At 43.8% G+C, this 18,892-nt stretch overlaps 1 protein-coding gene across 5 annotated transcripts in view; it reads right to left on the bottom strand.

Moving 5' to 3' along the window:
- Positions 1–5,208: 5,208 nt before the first annotated feature.
- Positions 5,209–18,892, bottom strand: part of TCTN3 (tectonic family member 3) — a 63,510-nt gene continuing 49,826 nt past the window's right edge. For 3 of the 5 annotated variants that reach the window (XM_048858665.2, XM_048858666.2, XM_048858667.2), the window contains 4 exons: positions 14,241–14,300; positions 13,354–13,519; positions 12,022–12,159; positions 5,209–6,354 (listed from right to left, as the gene is read on the bottom strand). In XM_048858665.2, the coding sequence (XP_048714622.2) occupies positions 6,133–6,354; positions 12,022–12,159; positions 13,354–13,519; positions 14,241–14,300 (586 nt within the window). In that variant the 3' untranslated portion in view covers positions 5,209–6,132. The remainder of the gene's footprint in view (positions 6,355–12,021; positions 12,160–13,353; positions 13,520–14,240; positions 14,301–18,892) is intronic. The other 2 variants (XM_048858668.2, XM_048858669.2) reach the window with 1 other exon arrangement.

The following is an 18,892-nucleotide window of genomic DNA, read 5'->3' as shown; positions in this document are numbered from 1 at the left end:
TTTCCTCACTCGAATTTAACTTCCACTTTTTAAGGGATGCCTTTTTGCCTCTCACTGCTTCTTTTACTTCGTTGTTTAGCCACAGTGGCACTTTTTTGGTTCTCTTATTATGTTTTTTAATTTGGGATATACATTTAAGTTGAGCCTCTATTATGGTGTCTTTACAAAGTTTCCATGCAGTTTGCCGGGATTTCACTTTTTGCGCTGTACCTTTTAATTTCTGTTTCACTAACTTCCTCATTTTTGTGTAGTCCTTTTTTCTGAAATTAAATGCTACAGTGTTGGGCTCCTGTGGTGTTTTCCCCACCAAAGGGATGTTGGTGGTCCAGCTATATTCACTTCTTGGACCAGATCCTGTGCTCTACTTAGGACTACATCAAGAATTGCCTCTCCTCTTGTGGGTTCCAGGACTAGCTGCTCCAAGAAGCAGTCATTTAAGGTGTCAATGCATCCCGGCCTGAGGTGACGACCCAGTCAATATGGGGATAGTTGAAATCTCCCATTATTGAGTTTTTTATATTAATAGCCTCTCTAATCTCCCGGAGCATTTCACGATTATAGATTCTGATTTATGCATCATCTTTAGAACCCTGTCCTCCTGGCATTCCAGTAGTTCCATTTTACAGTAAATATTTCTGTAACCACAGTTTTGGGAATTGGACAGCTATTGTTGATCACATCAGGGTTTACAAGAAAGGCAAAGCAGGATCTCAACTTCTGCAAGTCTTCAAACCTGGTCTGAAATTCATCAAGCAATCCTTGTAATTTACCTCTGTATTCCTCGAGTTTGTGATCTACTTCCATTTCAGGAATTGCGTTTACCCTACTTTTGAGATATGGAAACTTGTTGAAGTCTCTTAGCATTATGTCTCCTTTCAGAACTTGTTCTGGAAGCTGAAGACTGTGTGAATAAGGACAGAAATAACCTTCTCTTTCCCTTGGAGTGCCAAATTGAGAGTTTGCAGATGCTGCATAATATCAGTGAAAAATATCAGATCCTGCATCCATTGCTCATCTTCCAATTGTGGATAAGACATTTCCTTTTCTTCGAGGAAAGCATTGATAGGCTCCAACAGTTCCACAAACCTATTTAAGACACTGGTGGTTGATAACCACCTCACAATACATTAGAAAGAGATGTCATTAGGTTTGTCTTCAAGTTCCAGCTCTTCGATGAAATTTTTGAGTGTCACGGAGTCTTCCCATTTGAGCAGATGAAACTGACAATTTCTAGGACCACTTTTGTAGTTGAAGTATCTGCCTGTGAGATCCTCACCATGGATTATGCAATGAAGAGGGAGAAATTCCAGAAATTTGGGATCACTTTTCAAGAGTCTGATAAGGCCTACTTCCCCCCCACCACCACCATTGCAGGTGCTCCATCCATTGCAACACTGACAGGTTTATCCAGTGGAACATCAGCATTTGTCAGTGCTTTGTCCAGTGCATTCTTTACATCAACACTGTGGGTTGTTTCTTTTAGCACCACTAAGTCCATGTAGCGGGGCGGTCACCCTGCTCCGGCTCAGAAAGGGTTAAAAGCCAGCCCTTGGAGGGGGCTGGGGCTGAGAGCCAATCAGAGAAGCCTGGGAGACAGCCAATCAGAGCTGGCTAAGCCAGTATAAAAGGGAGAAGACCAGAAGGGATAGTCAGTCTCTCTCCAGTCTTGGAGAGAGATGGACCTGGCTGCTGGATAGAGAAAGGGGCAGGGGCAGGGGCAGGGGCAGGGGCAGGGGCAGGGGCAGGGGCAGGGGCAGGGGCAGGGGCAGGGGCAGGGGCAGGGGCAGGTATTAGGGCTGTGGGGAGGCAGCAGGTCCGACCCCCTGGCTGATGATCAGTGGCCATTTTGGACTGCAATTTGCCCCTGAGGGAAGGGCCTAGATGAAGACTGGCAGTGGGTCATTAAGGCAAGATGGGCTTAGAGGATTGGGGTTCCCTGGGGAGGGGAGGACCCTGAGTGTGAGGGTACTGCTGCGGGCAGTACCCAGGAGAAGGGGCACTGCAGGCCGGTGAGGGACATGTAGTCAGAAATACTATAAGTGGTGGAGATTGAGCAGGAAGCAGGTACCCGTAGGGAGACACCAGCCAGCAGGAGGTGCTCTGAGGCTGGGATGAGCTAATTCCCAGATGACCGGCAAGAGGTGCTGTGGCAATGAGTGCACGTTATGCTACAGTCCAACATTTCTTCTCTTGCAATTACATCAGTGAAAACATAGTGAACAAATATCACTAGTTGTGGTTTATCTTGTATATCTGTGGATTCATTGAGAATTCTTTAGATCATTTTGCATCTTGCTTGCAACATCATCACTGATCTGGGAGATCTGCCTCTCTGCACTATGGCACAAAATTAGAATTTGCTTTATTAGTCATTAAGTTTTGTGTTACTTGGATCTAAAATTGCAACCACTCCTGCAACATTCTTCTTAACAAATTCTCCATCACAATATGGACATTTAGCATGAGTGATATACCATGACTAATAAAACTAGCTTTGCTCATTGTCAGCTTCCTTATTGAACACCAAGTGTAGTCTGACTGTTTAGGCATGATTTTAATGCTTGTTTACCCTTAATTCTGATTCAGGAGGGTATTTAGATGAAAAATTGTGATTCATTTTGTAGTAACATTTCAAATTGCTCGCTTTGTAGTGAGTGAGCAATGCATTGCAGTTAAGGCACAGGGGTTTGCCACCTTTAACAGTGAATGCAAAATCTTCCTCCCATTCTGGCTTAAAACTTCAGTTTTCTTCTTCATGCTTGCATTTCTTACAATTTGAAGATATTGTTGGGAACACTGGGGCATGGCCACTAGGTAACTCGAGGGGATGGAAGACCACGAGTGTCGATGAAGCCCCCTCGCACTAGGCCCCGGTGTCCTTGGCCCCCCTCCTCCTGCCTGGAGGCACTCGCAGCAGCTCTGCGTGCTAGGCCCAAGTGTCCTTGGCCCCCCCGCCTGGAGGCACACACAGCAGTTATGCTGAGAATCTGCAACAGTATGTTGCAGAGTCAGACTGCCTGAAACTAAGCAAGGCCAAACAGGGGAGATATGGAAGAACAATGCTGAATAAAGCAGCTTTATGTATAGTTTAACAAATGATACAGAGAATCAGGGAACTAGCTGGGAACTGGATTGGCTGGCTATATGGATACTTGGAGCAGCTTGCTATTGGATAAGTATGCTGGGAAAAAAGGATGTATAAAAGCCTGTGTAACTTCCTGCTCTGTTGTGCAGGATTTGAGATTTTATTCTCCCTGTACCTTTTTGCAGCTGCAAATAAACTTTTCTGCTTCTCCACCCCGTTGTGATTATTGGGTGTAGCACACCGGGTAACGAACCAACTCAAGCTGTTGTTCAGCCTCTTGGCACTGGGTGCCGGCAACAATATCATTGTCATCCACAAAATTAACATAGAGTTAACACTTAAATCTAAAACTATTCAAATGAGATTTGTGAACAGTAAACACAGCCTGTATTCTGTGGAATGCAGGGAGATAGTGAGCACACGAGGTCAGCACAACATTCTGAAAACAGAATGATGCAATTTCCTGATATAATGCACATGTGAGAGCTTCTCTTTCTATTGGCCTCACTCTCACGGTAGCTCAGGGCTTAAAATCTTTTGAAGTATTTCCTGGAGGCCCCACACATACATTCTCTGCCTACCAGCTGTGTGTGTGTGTGGGGAGGGTCGGGGGGGGTGTCTTGGGATTTTAGTCAGGGCTCGGGGCTTCAGCTCGTGAGCTCCACTTTAACTGTAAAAGAGACACATACAGCTCACGAACTGTGGTTTGACCACACCTTGAATAGATCTGTCAAGGCTGATTCCCCACTCTGGAACTTTGAGTACAGAAGGTGGGGGCCCACAAGGATTCTAAAAAATTAATACTGGCCACTCCAGGCTAGTATTAAACTCCCAAGGTTACAGCTTTTCTCTGACCTTGGATGGGTAGATGCTGCCACCACCCAAGTGCAAAAAACCCCTTTTGAGAACCCAGGAAAAAGCACTTGGGAATTCCTTCCTGTTGGGTACCCTCAAGCCCTTTCACCCCCACTCTGGGGAAGAGCTGAGAAAGAAAACAAAGGAAATCAGCTGTTGCCACCAGCTAATTAAACAACATATGCACAAACCTCTTAGGACACAAAAAAGCCAATCCTGTTCTTTAAAAAGGTAAATTTTATTAAAAACAAAAAAATATATATATATATATATATATCTGCAATTTAGGCTATTGCTAGATTTAAAAAAAGCAAATATAATAATTAAGCATCAAGAATGGTTTCTTGATATCCAGCTTAAAGGTTACAAGCAAAATAAAAGCACCTGGGGTTAGCACAGAGGAGTCCACAAGCTGAGAAGAAATAACCCTAATTGCATCTTCCTAGACATTCCCTGATTTACTTACATATCTGGGGTTTCAGATAAGCAATTCCTAGGTATGATTTGATGGTTTTCCATACCTGGCTCAAACCTCTTATAGCACAGTCCCAGCTCTGTCTCTGCTCTGCCCTCTCTCTGGAGAACAACAGACAGACAAAGGGAAGTTTTTTCCCCAATTTTAAAAAGTTCTAGCCCTCCCATTGGCTCTTTTGGTCAGGTGCCCGCTCCCTTTTTTTTACCTATGGGCTTTTTAACCCTTTACAGGTAAAGCAAGTAGAGAACAGCTACCAAGAGTGATTTTATAGCTAACTGGCTGGCTGGGTGTCCATAAAAGGAAGCTACCACCCCCCCCCACCTGCCCCCTTCATTTATCCCAAGATAATAGAGGTCTTTTCCAGCCCTGAAATCTATGAAATGTCACTGAGACACAGGAGGCCAGGGTCAAACCCTAGGTGTTGCATGACACTGCAGCCTCATAATAAGTTGCAAACCTGTTCTAAAATAATTAACTTTGATCTCCAACTGCTCACAATGGCCCATCTCCTATACATCATCCAACATTCACGATGGCTGTCACTGCCAGTATAGCCTCTGCTTGGACCTGAAGCAGTAGTACTTCCCAGTTTTAGAGATTCCTAAACCACCACAGGTGGGGAGTGTGGCACTGAGCCCATACGCATGAGGGAAGAGCTGTAAGGGTGGAAAGGAGAGCTGTCAAGATACCTGGGCATAAAATTCCCAGGACAGTAATCCCAAAGGACGGAACCTCCATAATTCCTTGTGTCTTGCATATTCATCTTGCAAATAAAAACATTTTTATAAAGTAATGCATGTTCAATTGATAATTTTATTTGAAGAGATTAACACAAAAATAAGAGATAAAGATTGACACAGATGCACAAGGCCAGCTTATTTAAAATGGGCCAGAGGAGACTAGTAGATAGGTCATTATAGTACCACTCACTGAATAATAATTCAGATCCCCTAACAAAGGCATACATTCTAAAGACAGTCACAGAGGCACTGATAGTTTCTATTGAAACCATCACTGGATAAATTATATCAGATTTAAAATGTATTATTTACAATTCCACATGGAAAGATGAGGCCCTTCTGTAACAGGGAGCTGAACAAGTGAGCTCCAGACTCCCCACCAATAGGGAGGGAAACTAGAAATGAAAGCCACACTTTTCTCCATACTGCTCAGCTCAGAAGGGACTTTTCCTTCTTGTAGGGGACAGAATAAAGAGAGTTCCTTTTCATTCCCTCTCTCCTCTTTGTTCCACACAGAGACTGCTCCTTCTGCCCTCCCATCCCCCATGAGCAACGCTGGGTTGACCTTCACAAATCTGCATAAAGGGATTGCAGACATGGAAGAATCACAGGTGACAGATGTTAATCATGTCACAATGCACTACAGGAAGGAATAGGGATAGCATGATGATAGGCACAGGGTGAGAACCTGAACAGAATGGAAGAGTCTTTGGTCTGCATCATATTCTGACTGTACCATTACATTAACAGGATTCCCTGAAACACCTGCCTTTTCTAGCTGTCAGATAAACACTTTCTTTGCTGTTCACAAGAACAAAGAGGAATCATTTAGGTCACTGTATCTCTCGTATTGTCTCACCCAGGTGAGGAACTGGCACCAGATATGACACCAGGATACAGCAGGATGGAGTGAGCTCTCTGGTACTATCTGGGCATAAATGTTGCCATGAGGAGCTGAGCACCAGACTTCATTCTCTTCAGAAGCTGAGAATGCTGCAGAATGTGAGAGACATCAGGAAAGCACCAGCCAGGTCTCCTTGACAGCTTATCCCCCCATTCAGTGCAACCTTGAAGGGGAAAAAGAAGTCAAATGGGAGTTTCCAGTACGTGCTGGGCTGGCTACGTGGAGGCTCTGGCCATTCTGTCATGTCAGTGAAGGCAACGACGGTTGTCAAAGGCACCATGGTCATGCTGAGGGACTGCAGGAAAAGGAAAACACCAACAGCTTAGCATTCCCAGAGCCACAGATGCATCTTCCAACATAGGGCATGTTTCTGCAGAGGTAAAGGCTGCCCAAAATGACTGGTGAGGCTCCAAATAGCAAGCAGTCTCCACTAGCTATTACTACCATCCCCTGTAGATAGATCATATTTTCAAAGTGAAAAGAACTCTGACACTGTGGTCAGGCATACCACAGGGAAGTGTTTTGATGAGGTATAAGAGAAATGTAGTACTTTCATGTGTGGGTATACCCCTTTCCCTTTCCCCTTCAGAATGAAGAACTGGGACACTTTACAGAGCAGTGTAGAAGAAGAATAGTTACTTACCCTGCAGTAGCTGTGGTTCTCCTAGATGTTTTTGTCAGTGTGGTTCCCACTGTACGGTGTGCATGCACCTCATACATACAAAACCAGACTTTTTTTTTTATTGCTGTGTCCATTGGGGTCACACATGCACCCTGTACTACCTCATGCTCCCATGACAGGGCACAAAAGGCAGAGCAGCCATGACCTTCTCTCGGTTCCCTCACAATCTGAAGCTCCTAGTAACCAAGGACTCTGAGAGCAGGTCATGAGATCCACACTGACAACATCTAGAAGAATCACAGTTACTGTAGCAAAAAGAAAAGGAGTACTTGTGGCACCTTAGAGACTAACCAATTTGTTTGAGCATAAGCTTTCGTGAGCTACAGCTTATTTCATCGGATGCATGTAGCGTAAGTAACTATCCTTTCTTCCACTATGTATCAGTATGGAGCCCTACTTAGGTGATTGGCAAGCAATATCCCCTCAGGACAGAGGGAATGAGGAATTCTAGCTGCATCAGTCAAATAAGGATTGTAGTTCTTGTGACCCATTGTGATTGGGGCAGCCCTCACTAGAAATGCCAAGATCAGGGCAAGCTGCAAAAGGAAGAGCAGATACTCCCAAGACTGGTGGGTAATACTGAAGTTACACTCCCCAACCAGTCACAAACTGTGCTTCTGATCCCCCACACTGGTTATCAAGAAGCAAAAAAAAAGAAATCACAAAGCCCCCTTTATTGCATTCCAATTCTCTGGCTCCCAATCAGCACCTAGGCCCAATACAGTGAGAAGTTATTTAAAAAACTCTGCCCACATATACAAAATGTTCTTCTGACCCCAAAGGGTCAGCCATGTTACCAGATCAGTATAGGTTTGGATCTTACCCAAAATACCACACTGCCAGCCAATCCCTTAGTGTCTAAAACAAAAGGTTTATTATAAAGAAAAAAGAAAGAACAAGAGAGACGTTAAAGGGTAAAGCAGTCACATACATACAAAGACTTCAAAGTCCATATATCAGGTTCCTAGCAGTATTGGTGAGTTTGCTGACTTGAAAGTCCCTCTGGAATACATCCACAGCTTGGATGGATCATTCAGTCTTTATTCAGAGCTTCAGTTTGTAGCAAAGTTCCTCCAGAGGTAAGAAGCAGGATTGAAGACAAAATGGAGAAGATGCAGCTGTCTTTTATAGTATTTAGATCTAGACTGTTCTCAGTGGTAGCTGATGACAGAACAAGGAGTAATGGTCTCAAGTTGCAGTGGGGGAGGTTTAGGTTGGATATTAGGAAAAACTTTTTCACTCGGAGGGTGGTGAAGCACTGGAATGCATTACCTAGGGAGGTGGTGGAATCTCTTTCCTTACAAGTTTTTAAGGCCTGGCTTGACAAAGCCCTGGCTGGGATGATTTAGTTGGGGATTGGTCCTGCTTTGAGCAGGAGGTTGAACTAGATGACCTCCTGAGGTCCCTTCCAACCCTGATATTCTATGATTCTATTTTGCCATGCGCCCTGTGCTTCCTTTGTTTCCAACACAAGCTGCCCAGCACAAGGCTTGGAGGACCTTTTCTGTCCATAGGCATGCCCATGCATGCATGCATGCCCTTGCTGAGTCATAAGGTGTATTCTCTGCTGTCTCTCAATGGGTCAGTTGTATAGCTGATGGTCCTTAATGGGCCATCAAGCAGGCTAGGCAGTACTGATGCCAAACTGTCTGGGGGTGTCACCCAGAAGCACAGCACAAGTTTGAAATACAGACATACATATATATCTATAACTCATAATACAAAGGTGATACAAACACATAAATGAGATTATCATATCTGGCAAATTACAACATTTTTGCAGATACCTTACATGGCATATCTGGCACAACTCATTACAATTTTACAATATTGATATTCATAATATCCACAAGTATCTCCCAGATTCCATACAGCATCACAGTTCTACTCTCCTAAACTTGGCATCTGATCAGCTAAATCCAAGGCACAGTGCTTGACAAAGGTCAGTGGTTTACTCCACATTTCTGCCTTGCAGATGTCTGATAGTGGCACATGTCTGAAAAAGGTGGAAGAAATCACTTGAATGCTGGTGGAGTTAGCCTTGATATTTAGTGGGAGAGGTACACTAGCCAACTAATAACATGAGGATGCATCATGTGATCTGTTTCAATATTCTTTGAGATGAAAGAAGTTGACCTTTTGAATGCTCTGGTATAGGGAGAAAGAGACAGGATTGACAGGTGGAATGATTTTGTTCTGTCAATAGAGCAGAGACCTGGAAATGACAAGTGTGTGTAATTTCTATTCTCCCAGTGATAAATGTGCTTTTCGGAAGGAGACAGGCAAGTGGATGGATAGGCTCAGATGGAATTTTGAGACCACATTGGAGAGGAAGTTCTGATGAGATCTCAGCATCACCTTATTCCAATGGAACTGCATTTGGGTTCAGCCAGGAGCGCCTGAAGCTCACTTACTCTTCTGACTGAAGTGATAGCGACTAGGAAGACTGTTTTCAGAGTTTCAGAGTAGCAGCCATGTTAGTCTGTATTCGCAAAAACAAAAGGAGTTCTTGTGGCATCTTAGAGACTAACTCTAAGGTGCCACGAGTACTCCTTTTCTTTCTGTTTTCAGAGTGAGGTGGTCCCAGGAAGCATTCTGAGAGAAGCTCAACGAGAGGCTCCATCAGTCTCAAGAGGAGTACACTGAGGTCCCAGGCAGGAGTGGGTTCTCTGACCAGTGTTTGAGCATGTAGTAGCCCTTTAAGAAACTTTGATACCATGGGGTGAGAGAAGACCAAACATGACTGCACAGGCAGGTGATAAGTTGAAATCACTGTGAGGTGGACTTCAGTAGAACCGAATAAGAGACCTGTCTGCTTGAGCTACAGTAAGTCTTCAAGGATCTTTGGTACTGAGGCCTGGGCTGGGTCTAGGCCATTTTGGGCTATGCATAGTGAGAACCTATTTACCATGCAAGAATATGTCCTTCTGGTAGATGTTTTCCTGGACTTGTATGGAGCAGTTTCTCTGTGTGGTGGTCAGCCACCCACTAGCTATACCATCAGGTGCAGAGACTCTGGTCTGCATGATGTGTCTGGCCACAATGCTGCAAGATCAGATCCAGGCTGTCTGAGAGATGGATCAGAAGCTGAATGGACATCTGGAATAGGTCTGTGAGCCAGAACTGACTTGGCCCATATTTAAGGCACCAGAAAGATTGTAGCTTTGTCTCTTGATTTTGGAAATCACCCTGGGAATGAAGGGAATTGGTGTGAAGGCATACAAGCAAGCCCTTGTTACACTGTAGCAAGAAGGCATCTGTTAGCATCCTTGGACTCAGGACTCTTGTGGAGCAAAAGCTCTTGCATTTTGCATTGTCCTTAATGGCAAAAAAGTCTCTCATGGGAGTCCCCGCGGATGGAATATCAGTTCTGTGATGGATCTGTGTAATGACCATTCCTGGTTGGTCACTGACTGTCCTGCTTAGGAAGTCTTCTAAGTTGTTGCTGATTCCCGGGAGGTGAAGAGACATTGGTCTTACCACATTCTCATGGTACCAATTCCAAAAATCAGTGGCCTCTTGGCAGAGGAGCAAGGAGCAGGTGCCCTGTTGCTTGTTTATGTTGTTGCATAGCTGTCATATTGTCTGCAAAGACCTGAATTATCGAGTTTGAGGACAGGCAGGAATGCCAGACAAGCTAGTCTGATGGCTCAGAGATCTACAACATTCACATGAAGCCCCATGTCATTTGGAGATCAGATGTCTTTGATCTGCAAGTGGTCCAAGTGAGTTCCCCAACTTGTCACTGATGCATCCATGAGCAGGGTCTTTGTTTGGGAGGGGTGTCACAGAGTCCCTGGGCAATGCTCTGGAACTGCTCCCTACGAAGCCAGTCAGGACTCTGGGGAAGTCTCCTCTCTACGAGCAGATTGTCTTCAGGGCAAAAAGCTCACACAGCTTCCACTTTCCTGGGTCTGACCTTGGAGCATTCAGCATCCTCTGCCCCTCTGTGCATTTCCCACAGTGAGTCCACCCAGGCGGGGTCCTGGGGAAGCCAGATGGTCCTGCACCCCAACTTCTCAGTCATATGTGACTCTTAGCCAGCCAGTAAAACAGACATTTATTAGATGACAGGAACACAGTTTAAAACGGAGCTTGTAGGTACGGAGAACAGGACCCCTCAGCTGGGTCCATTTTGGGGGGCAGTGAGCCAGACAACCATGTCTGCACTTCACTCCTCATCCCCAGCCAGCTCCCAACTGACTCACCCTTCAGCCCCTCCTCCTCTGGGCTTTGTCCCTTTCCCGGGCCAGGAGGTCACCTGATTCCTTTGTTTTCCAACGCTTTAGCTATCACCTTGCAGGGGGGAAGGGCCCAGGCCATCAGTTGCCAGGAAACAGAGTGCTGGCCCTTTGCTCTGCAACAATTATACTCCCTTATCCCACCACCTAGAGACTTACGAAATGCATAGGGGAAACCGAGGCACCCCTACAGTATTCAGAGGAAACATTAAGAACAGTCCCACTTCGTCACAAGGGGATTGAAAAAGGGACCCCTTTCCATGTGATTGCAGGTTCAAGCCACAAAACCAGTTCTGCAATGACATGATGTAGTACTTTGACCTTCTTGGCTATTGGATGTTTCATCGACGAATAGAGAGCCTTGAGCCAGAACTGGAGGGTACACAAGCAAAGTCTGGCAAGTGGTGTCATATATATGCATACCAACATGTGGCCTAGCACTACGAGGCATATTTGTACTGTTGTGGTTAGTTGTGACATAAAATGAAGTAAGAGTCCTTGTAGCAACTGGAACCTGTCCTCAGGCAGTGCACTCTTTCTAACGTCAAGTCGATTAGCATTCATAGAGCTGCTATTATCTGCGACAGCATGAGTGACAACTTTTTGCAGTTCACTAGAAGTCTCACGCAATTGAATAGGGACAAAGCGCAGTCCCAGCTCGCTGAGGTCTCCCGTTGTGACCTGCCCCAGATCAGCCAGTTGTCCAAATAGGCATTGATATGAATACCTTGACTCCTCAGGTGAGCCATTACCCCCACAAGGTATTTTGTGAAGATCCTTGACGCCGTAAAGAGTCCAAATTGCCATACCTTGTACCAATACTGATTCAACTCTATCATAAATTTCAGGTACTTACTATAGGCCAGGTGGCTGGCAATGTGGAAGTAATCTTGCCAATCTATGTGGACAAATGGTAAGATCCCGTGAACTCCAACCCTTCAATACCAGAGCTATATGAAGGATCCCTCAGACTTCATGTAACCCATATCCCCCATGTTATGGCCTTTGGGGGTGGAGATGCATAATAATGGCACTATACCTTCAGAGACTGACACTGATACCAATAACGTGCTCCCAGCACTTGACTTTGTGGGTTGGACTGGAGGCCCACCTCAGCCCACAATACCTGGATCTTCAAGGACACAGGAACCATACAGCAGGAGGCACAATTCCCAGCCTGAGAAAAAAAAAGGGGGGATGTTTTCATAGATTTTAAGCCAAGAAAGGACCATTAAGATAATCTAGTCTGACCTCTTGCATAACAAAGGCCACAGAACCTCACCCACTAATTTTAGCATCAAGCACATAACTTCTGGTTGAGCTAGAACATATATTTTAGAAAGATATCTAGTCTTGATTAAAAATTTCAAGTAATGGAGAATCCACCATATTTCTAACTAAAGTTATTCTAATAGTTAATTACCCCCACCGTTAAAGATGTGCACCTTATTTCTAGTCTGAATTTGTTCATCTTCAGTTTCCAACCACTGGATCTTGTTTTGACCATTTCTGCTAGAATAGGGCCACCTACTATAAGAAATCTCTTCCCCATGTAGTTACCTGAAGACTATGATCCAGTCACCTCTTAATCTTAGGCTAGGTCTACACTAGAAATGCTACATTAGCACAGCTGCAGTGCTGCAGCTGCATTGCTGTGCATTACAGTGTAGACACAATAGCGACAGAAGGGGTTCTTCTGTCACTGTAGTAAATCCATCTCTCCAAGAGGCAGTAGCTAGGTTGACCTAGTGCTGTCCATATTAGGACTTAAGTCAGCTTAACTACGTCCCTAAAGGGTAGTGATGTTGCTAGATCGACCTAACTTTCTAGTGTAGATCAGCCCTGAGATAGACAAACACTGGATAAGGGTAAGTCTCAAAGGACAACAATTCAGCAGGATAACTCAGTGGTCAGACAGAGGCCAATATTAACACAAAGATTACAATACTAGCATTATAACAGCAACAAAGAAGTGGGTAGAGTGAGCTCTACTGCACAGTCTCAGAACTGGCCAGTAAAACGTTGGCTGCAGTATTAGACCTCTCCTACCCACTTATACATGGGTAATATGGGGCTACAAAAGTTAATCCTGCTCGTTCCCTGCTTGTCTAGTCAAAGAGGAGCCTCTAAACAGCATGAGTGTGGAACAACAACATCTATTTGTATGCATTAGGGCCCCTGAACCAGGTCAGTGGTCTGACACACAGAGTAATATGTACCCTGTTTGACTCCAGTAGCGAGCTACTAACAAAGAAGAAAGAGAAAACTCTGATTCTCTCCCACTCCCACGATCCCCAAAGCAATATAATCTTGCATGCCGAGCTCAGAAGAGAAGAACTTGGGTTCAGAGTTGGCCCTCCATTCTTATTACCTGCATGCTGCAGTTCCGGACAATGAGGCTGGTCCACTGATCTCTCTGGGTTGGCTCAGCACTGCCAATTATGGCCAGAGCCTGTGGGCTGCTCACCCCTTGGAGGGCCTGGTATAGCTTCTCCTGAAAGTAGCTACAGTTTCCATCCTCCATTGTTTGGGATATGCTGGAAATGAGACAGAACACATCTTTGGCAGTCTGAGTCCTTTGGAGCAGAGAAGCAGCCAGTTCTTAATACAGAGCATTTTTCTTCAGTAATGACCCCATTTCAAGGTGTCTACTACTTTGGTAATGACTGCATGGAGGAATTTTGGAAATGTTAGTGTTCAATTCTGTATGGATTCAGCCCATGTCCTCCATGAAAGTAAAAGGGAGAAGAAGAGTGCACAAAACACTGACAATGATTTGCTGCATGTTGAGGAGACTGATGGAGTGCCTCAGATATCCTGTCACCATGGGGTTTTTTTGTTTGTTGGGGGAGGAGGGTATCTCGAGGAAGAGAATGAACCAAATTATTGACCCTGTAAATCATGGAGTAGGAATATCACTTCATAGAGTACTTCATTATAATGAAGGCTTGGCAGAATTCATTTTTTACACACACACACACACACACACACACACACACACACAAAAAAGTACATCAGAAGCAGGAAGCCTGCCACTGGATGATCTAAGTGCTAAAGGAATACTCTAAACAGACAAGGCCATTCTTTGTATCAGTCCTCACTGCAGAAGATGCGAGGGAGATTCCCACATCTGAGCCATTCTTTTTAGGTGACAAATCTGAGGAACTGAGGAACCAGATTGAGGTATCAACAGAGGAGGTTTCAGAACAAACTAACAAGTTAAACAGTAATAAGTCACTAGCACCAGATTGTACTCACCCAAGAGTTCTGAAGGAATTCAAAGATGAAATTGCAGAACTACGAAGTGTAGTATGTAACCTATAATTTAAATCAACTGTTGTACCAGATAGCTAACATGACACCAATTTTTAAAAAAGGCTCCAGAGGTGGTCCTGGCAGTTACAGGCCAGTAAGCCAAAATTCAGTACCAGGTAAATTGATTGAAACTATAGTAAAGAACAGAGTGGAATCAGACACATAGATGAACAGGATTTGTTGGGAAAGAATCAACATAGCTTTTGTAAAGGGAAATCGTGCCTCACCAATCTATTAGAATTATCTGAGGGGGTCAACAAACATGTGGACAAGGAAAGGAGTACTTGTGGCACCTTAGAGACTAACCAATTTATTTGAGCATAAGCTTTCGTGAGCTACAGCTCACTTCATCGGATGCATACTGTGGAAACTGCAGAAGACATTATTTACACAGAGACCATGAAACAATACCTCCTCCCACCCCACTCTCCTGCTGGTAATAGCTTATCTAAAGTGATCACTCTCCTTACAATGTGTATGATAATCAAGTTGGGCCATTTCCAGCACAAATCCAGGTTTTCTCACCCTCCGCCCCCCCCCCCCCCCCAACTCACTCTCCTGCTGGTAATAGCCCATCCAAAGTGACCACTCTCTTTACAATGTGTATGATAATCAAGGTGGGCCATTTCCAGCACAAATCCAGGTTTTCTCACCCCCCCTCCCTTTTTTCCAAAAACCACACACACAAACTCACTCTCCTGCTGGTAATAGCTTATCCAAAGTGACCACTCTCCGTACAATGTGCATGATAATCAAGGTGGGCCATTTCCAGCACAAATCCAGGTTTTCTCACCCCCCCCACACACAAACTCACTCTCCTGCAAGTAATAGCTCATCCAAACTGACCACTCTCCTTACAATGTGTATGATAATCAAGGTGGGCCATTTCCAGCACAAATCCAGGGTTTAACAAGAACGTCTGGGGGAGGCGGGGGGTAGGAAAAAACAAGGGGAAATAGGCTACCTTGCATAATGACTTAGCCACTCACAGTCTCTATTTAAGCCTAAATTAATAGTATCCAATTTGCAAATGAATTCCAATTCAGCAGTTTCTCGCTGGAGTCTGGATTTGAAGTTTTTTTGTTTTAAGATAGCGACCTTCATGTCTGTAATTGCGTGACCAGAGAGACTGAAGTGTTCTCCGACTGGTTTATGAATGTTGTAATTCTTGACATCTGATTTGTGTCCATTTATTCTTTTACGTATGAGTCCAGTTTGACCAATATACATGGCAGAGGGGCATTGCTGGCACATGATGGCATATATCACATTGGTGGATGTGCAGGTGAACGAGCCTCTGATAGTGTGGCTGATGTTATTAGGCCCTGTGATGGTGTCCCCTGAGTAGATGTGTGGGCACAGTTGGCAACAGGCTTTGTTGCAAGGATAGGTTCCTGGGTTAGTGGTTCTGTTGTGTGGTATGTGGTTGTTGGTGAGTATTTGCTCCAGGTGGGGGGGCTGTCTGTAGACAAGGACTGGCCTGTCTCCCAAGATTTGTGAGAGTGTTGGGTCATCCTTCAGGATAGGTTGTAGATCCTTAATAATGCGTTGGCGGTTTTAGTTGGGGGCTGAAGGTGACAGCTAGTGACGTTCTGTTATTTTCTTTGTTAGAAAATCTATGTTAGAAAATCTATGTGGACAAGGGTGATCCAGTGGAAACAGTCTACTTAGACTTTCAGAAAGCCTTTGACAAGGTCCCTCAGCAAAGGCTCTTAAGCAAAGTAAGCCATCATGGGATAAGAAGGAAGGTACTCTCATGGATCAGTAACTGGTTAAAACACAGGAAACAAAGGGTCGGAATAAATGGTCAGTTTTCAGAATGGAAAGAGGTAAATAGTGATGTCCCCCAGGGATCTGTATGTGGACCAGTGCTGTTCAACGTATTCATAAATTATCTGGAAAAAGGCGTAAACAGTGAGGTGACAAGTTTGCCAATGATACAAAATTACTCAAGATAATGCGAAGAGTTACAAAGGGATCTCACAAAACTGGGTGACTGGGCAACAAAATGGTAGATGAAATTTAGTGTTGATAAATGCAAAGTAATGTACACTGGGAAACGTAATCCCAACTATACATACAAAATGGTGGGGTTTAAATTAGCTGTTACCACTCAAAAAAAAAAAAAAAAAGGAGTTCTTGGAGTCATCATGGATAGTTCTCTGAAAACATCTGCTTAGTGTGCAGCAGCACTCAAAAAAGCAAACAGGATGCTAGGAATCATTAGGAATGGGATAGACAATAAGAGAGAATATATCATACTGTCACTATATAAATCCATGGTAGCACCACACTTTGAATACTTGCAGTTCTGGTCACCCCAGCTCATAAAAAGATACATTAGAAATGAAAAAGGTACAGAGAAGGGCAACAAAAATGATAAGGGGTATGGAGCAGCTTCCACACAAGAACAGATTAAAAAGCTTGGAAAAGAGATGACTAAGGGGGAGATATGACAGAGCTCTATAAAATCATGAATGATGTGGAGAAAGTGAACAGGGAAGTGTGATTTACACCTTCACATAACACAAGAACTAGGGTCACTCAATGACATTAATAGGCAGCAGGTTTAAAACAAAACATAAGGAAGTACTTCTTCACACAATGCACAGTCAATCTGTGGAACATGTTGTCAGGTGATGTGCTAAAGGCCAGAAGTATAACTGAGTTCAAAAAAGAATTAAATAAGTTCATGGAGGATAGGTCCATCAATGGCTATTATCCAAGATTGGCAGGGATGCAACTCTATGCTCTGGGTGTCCCTAAACCTCTGACGGCCTGATGTTGGGATTGGAGACAGGACAGATCACTTGATGATTGCCTTGTTCTGTTCATTCCCTCTGAAGCATCTGGCATTGAGCACTGTCAGAAAACAGGATACTGTGGTATATGGACCATTGGTCTGACCATTCCTATGTTATTTTACATACACACACATACACACTTTACAGAAATCAATTTTTATTTTAAGCATTTTTCTCAATTTTCTCCATTTAAATTCGCACAGTTGTGGAAAATTATAGGGTTGTGGTCAGACAATGACAGCAGTGTGATGTTGCACTCCATATGTTTTATGGAAATATGCTTATGAGTGTGAATATGATGTAACTGGAATATACTTTATGCAAAAGGTCTCTTGTAAGGTATCATAACAAAGGTTATAACCTACTGAATATATTCCTCCTATTTGAATTCTTGTATCTGAAGCTAGAAATATGAAGTATAACTCTGAAGTCCTACTGTAGTTACGCAAAGCGAGGGCCATTAATAGTGGTTTAGAATCTTGATAGCTCCCATTGACTAGGACAATTGGTTGTAAATGGTTTATTTACCTGCAAACCTTCCTGTGTAGGTAGGCCACCCCAGGAAGAATGGAGACTAGGGGTCTTACAGTGACATGTGACCATGTCACATGATACTGGAATCTACCTTAATCCTAGTACTTTTCCATTGATGAGGCGGGGGTCGGGACAAGCACAGACAAAAGATTTTCGCCTTGTGCAAAAGCTTTAAAAGGGGGTGGAGCAGGACAAAGGAGGCTGCCAGTCATGAGAAAACTCCTGCTTACCACCTGAGATGTCTGCTGGATCCAACAAAGACTGTACCAGGGGAAAGGGACTGGGCCCAAACTAGGAAGGGCTCTAGTCTGTGAAAGAGGCTTATTGGAACATCTTTGAGGGTGAGATATTACCTATAATCAGTTTCTTAATGTATTAGGCTTAGACTTGCGAGTTTGTTTTATTTTGCTTTGGTGACTTACTTTGTTCTGACTGTTATTACTTGAAAACACTTAAATCCTACTTTTTATACTTAATAAAATCACTTTTGTTTATTAGTAAACCCAGAGTAAGTGATTAATACAAACAGCTGTGCATATCTCTCTATCAGTGTTATAGAGGGTGGACAATTTATGAATTTACCCTGTATAAGCTTTATACAGAGTAAAATGGACTAGTGTGTCTGGGTCAACAAGGTGGGGTTCTGGAGTCCCAAGCTGGCAGGGAAAATGGGCTCAGAGGTAATTTCAGCACATCAGGTGACAGACCCAAGGGGAGCTCTGTGACCAATCCTGTCACAAGCAGATCTTGAGATTCAAAAAGTTCAAGCTTTATAACCATTAAAACACACATTGTCAACATCACGTGTCAAAACATACAAAGTAAATAGCTTCAAATCAAACTCTTAAATAGCACTTTACTTTGCCTATCTGTAAATGTCCATTATTATCAATGGAAATATTTTTCATCAGCTTGTGTGTATATGGTGCAAAATGGATCTTTGCTGATATTGAATAATAAAAATCTAATCCTTTCAAGGATAATTATAACACTACTCCTAATTATAATACTATTATAATACTACTCCTTGAATCCAAGCCCTGCATTCCTGTATTGTGATGTGAAATACATGCCTAGAACTGGAGCCTCAGAACCTCCCCAACAGACCTCCACAATTAATAGTGTTCAAGCTGCTCTGGAGGGCTCTCTCTTGTAGAGGTTCCTTGTCTCCAGTGCTGCTCAAAGCCTTCAGGCATGTGAGGGAGAGATTATCCAAGCCGAATATGGGGACTTACAAAGAAGGTACTACATGAGCTC

This window comes from Caretta caretta, chromosome 7 (genome assembly GCF_965140235.1).
Source record: "Caretta caretta isolate rCarCar2 chromosome 7, rCarCar1.hap1, whole genome shotgun sequence".
Taxonomy (NCBI): domain Eukaryota; kingdom Metazoa; phylum Chordata; order Testudines; family Cheloniidae; genus Caretta; species Caretta caretta.
The sequence above is the reverse complement of the archived record's forward strand: the minus strand, read 5'-3'. Positions and strand labels throughout refer to the sequence as shown.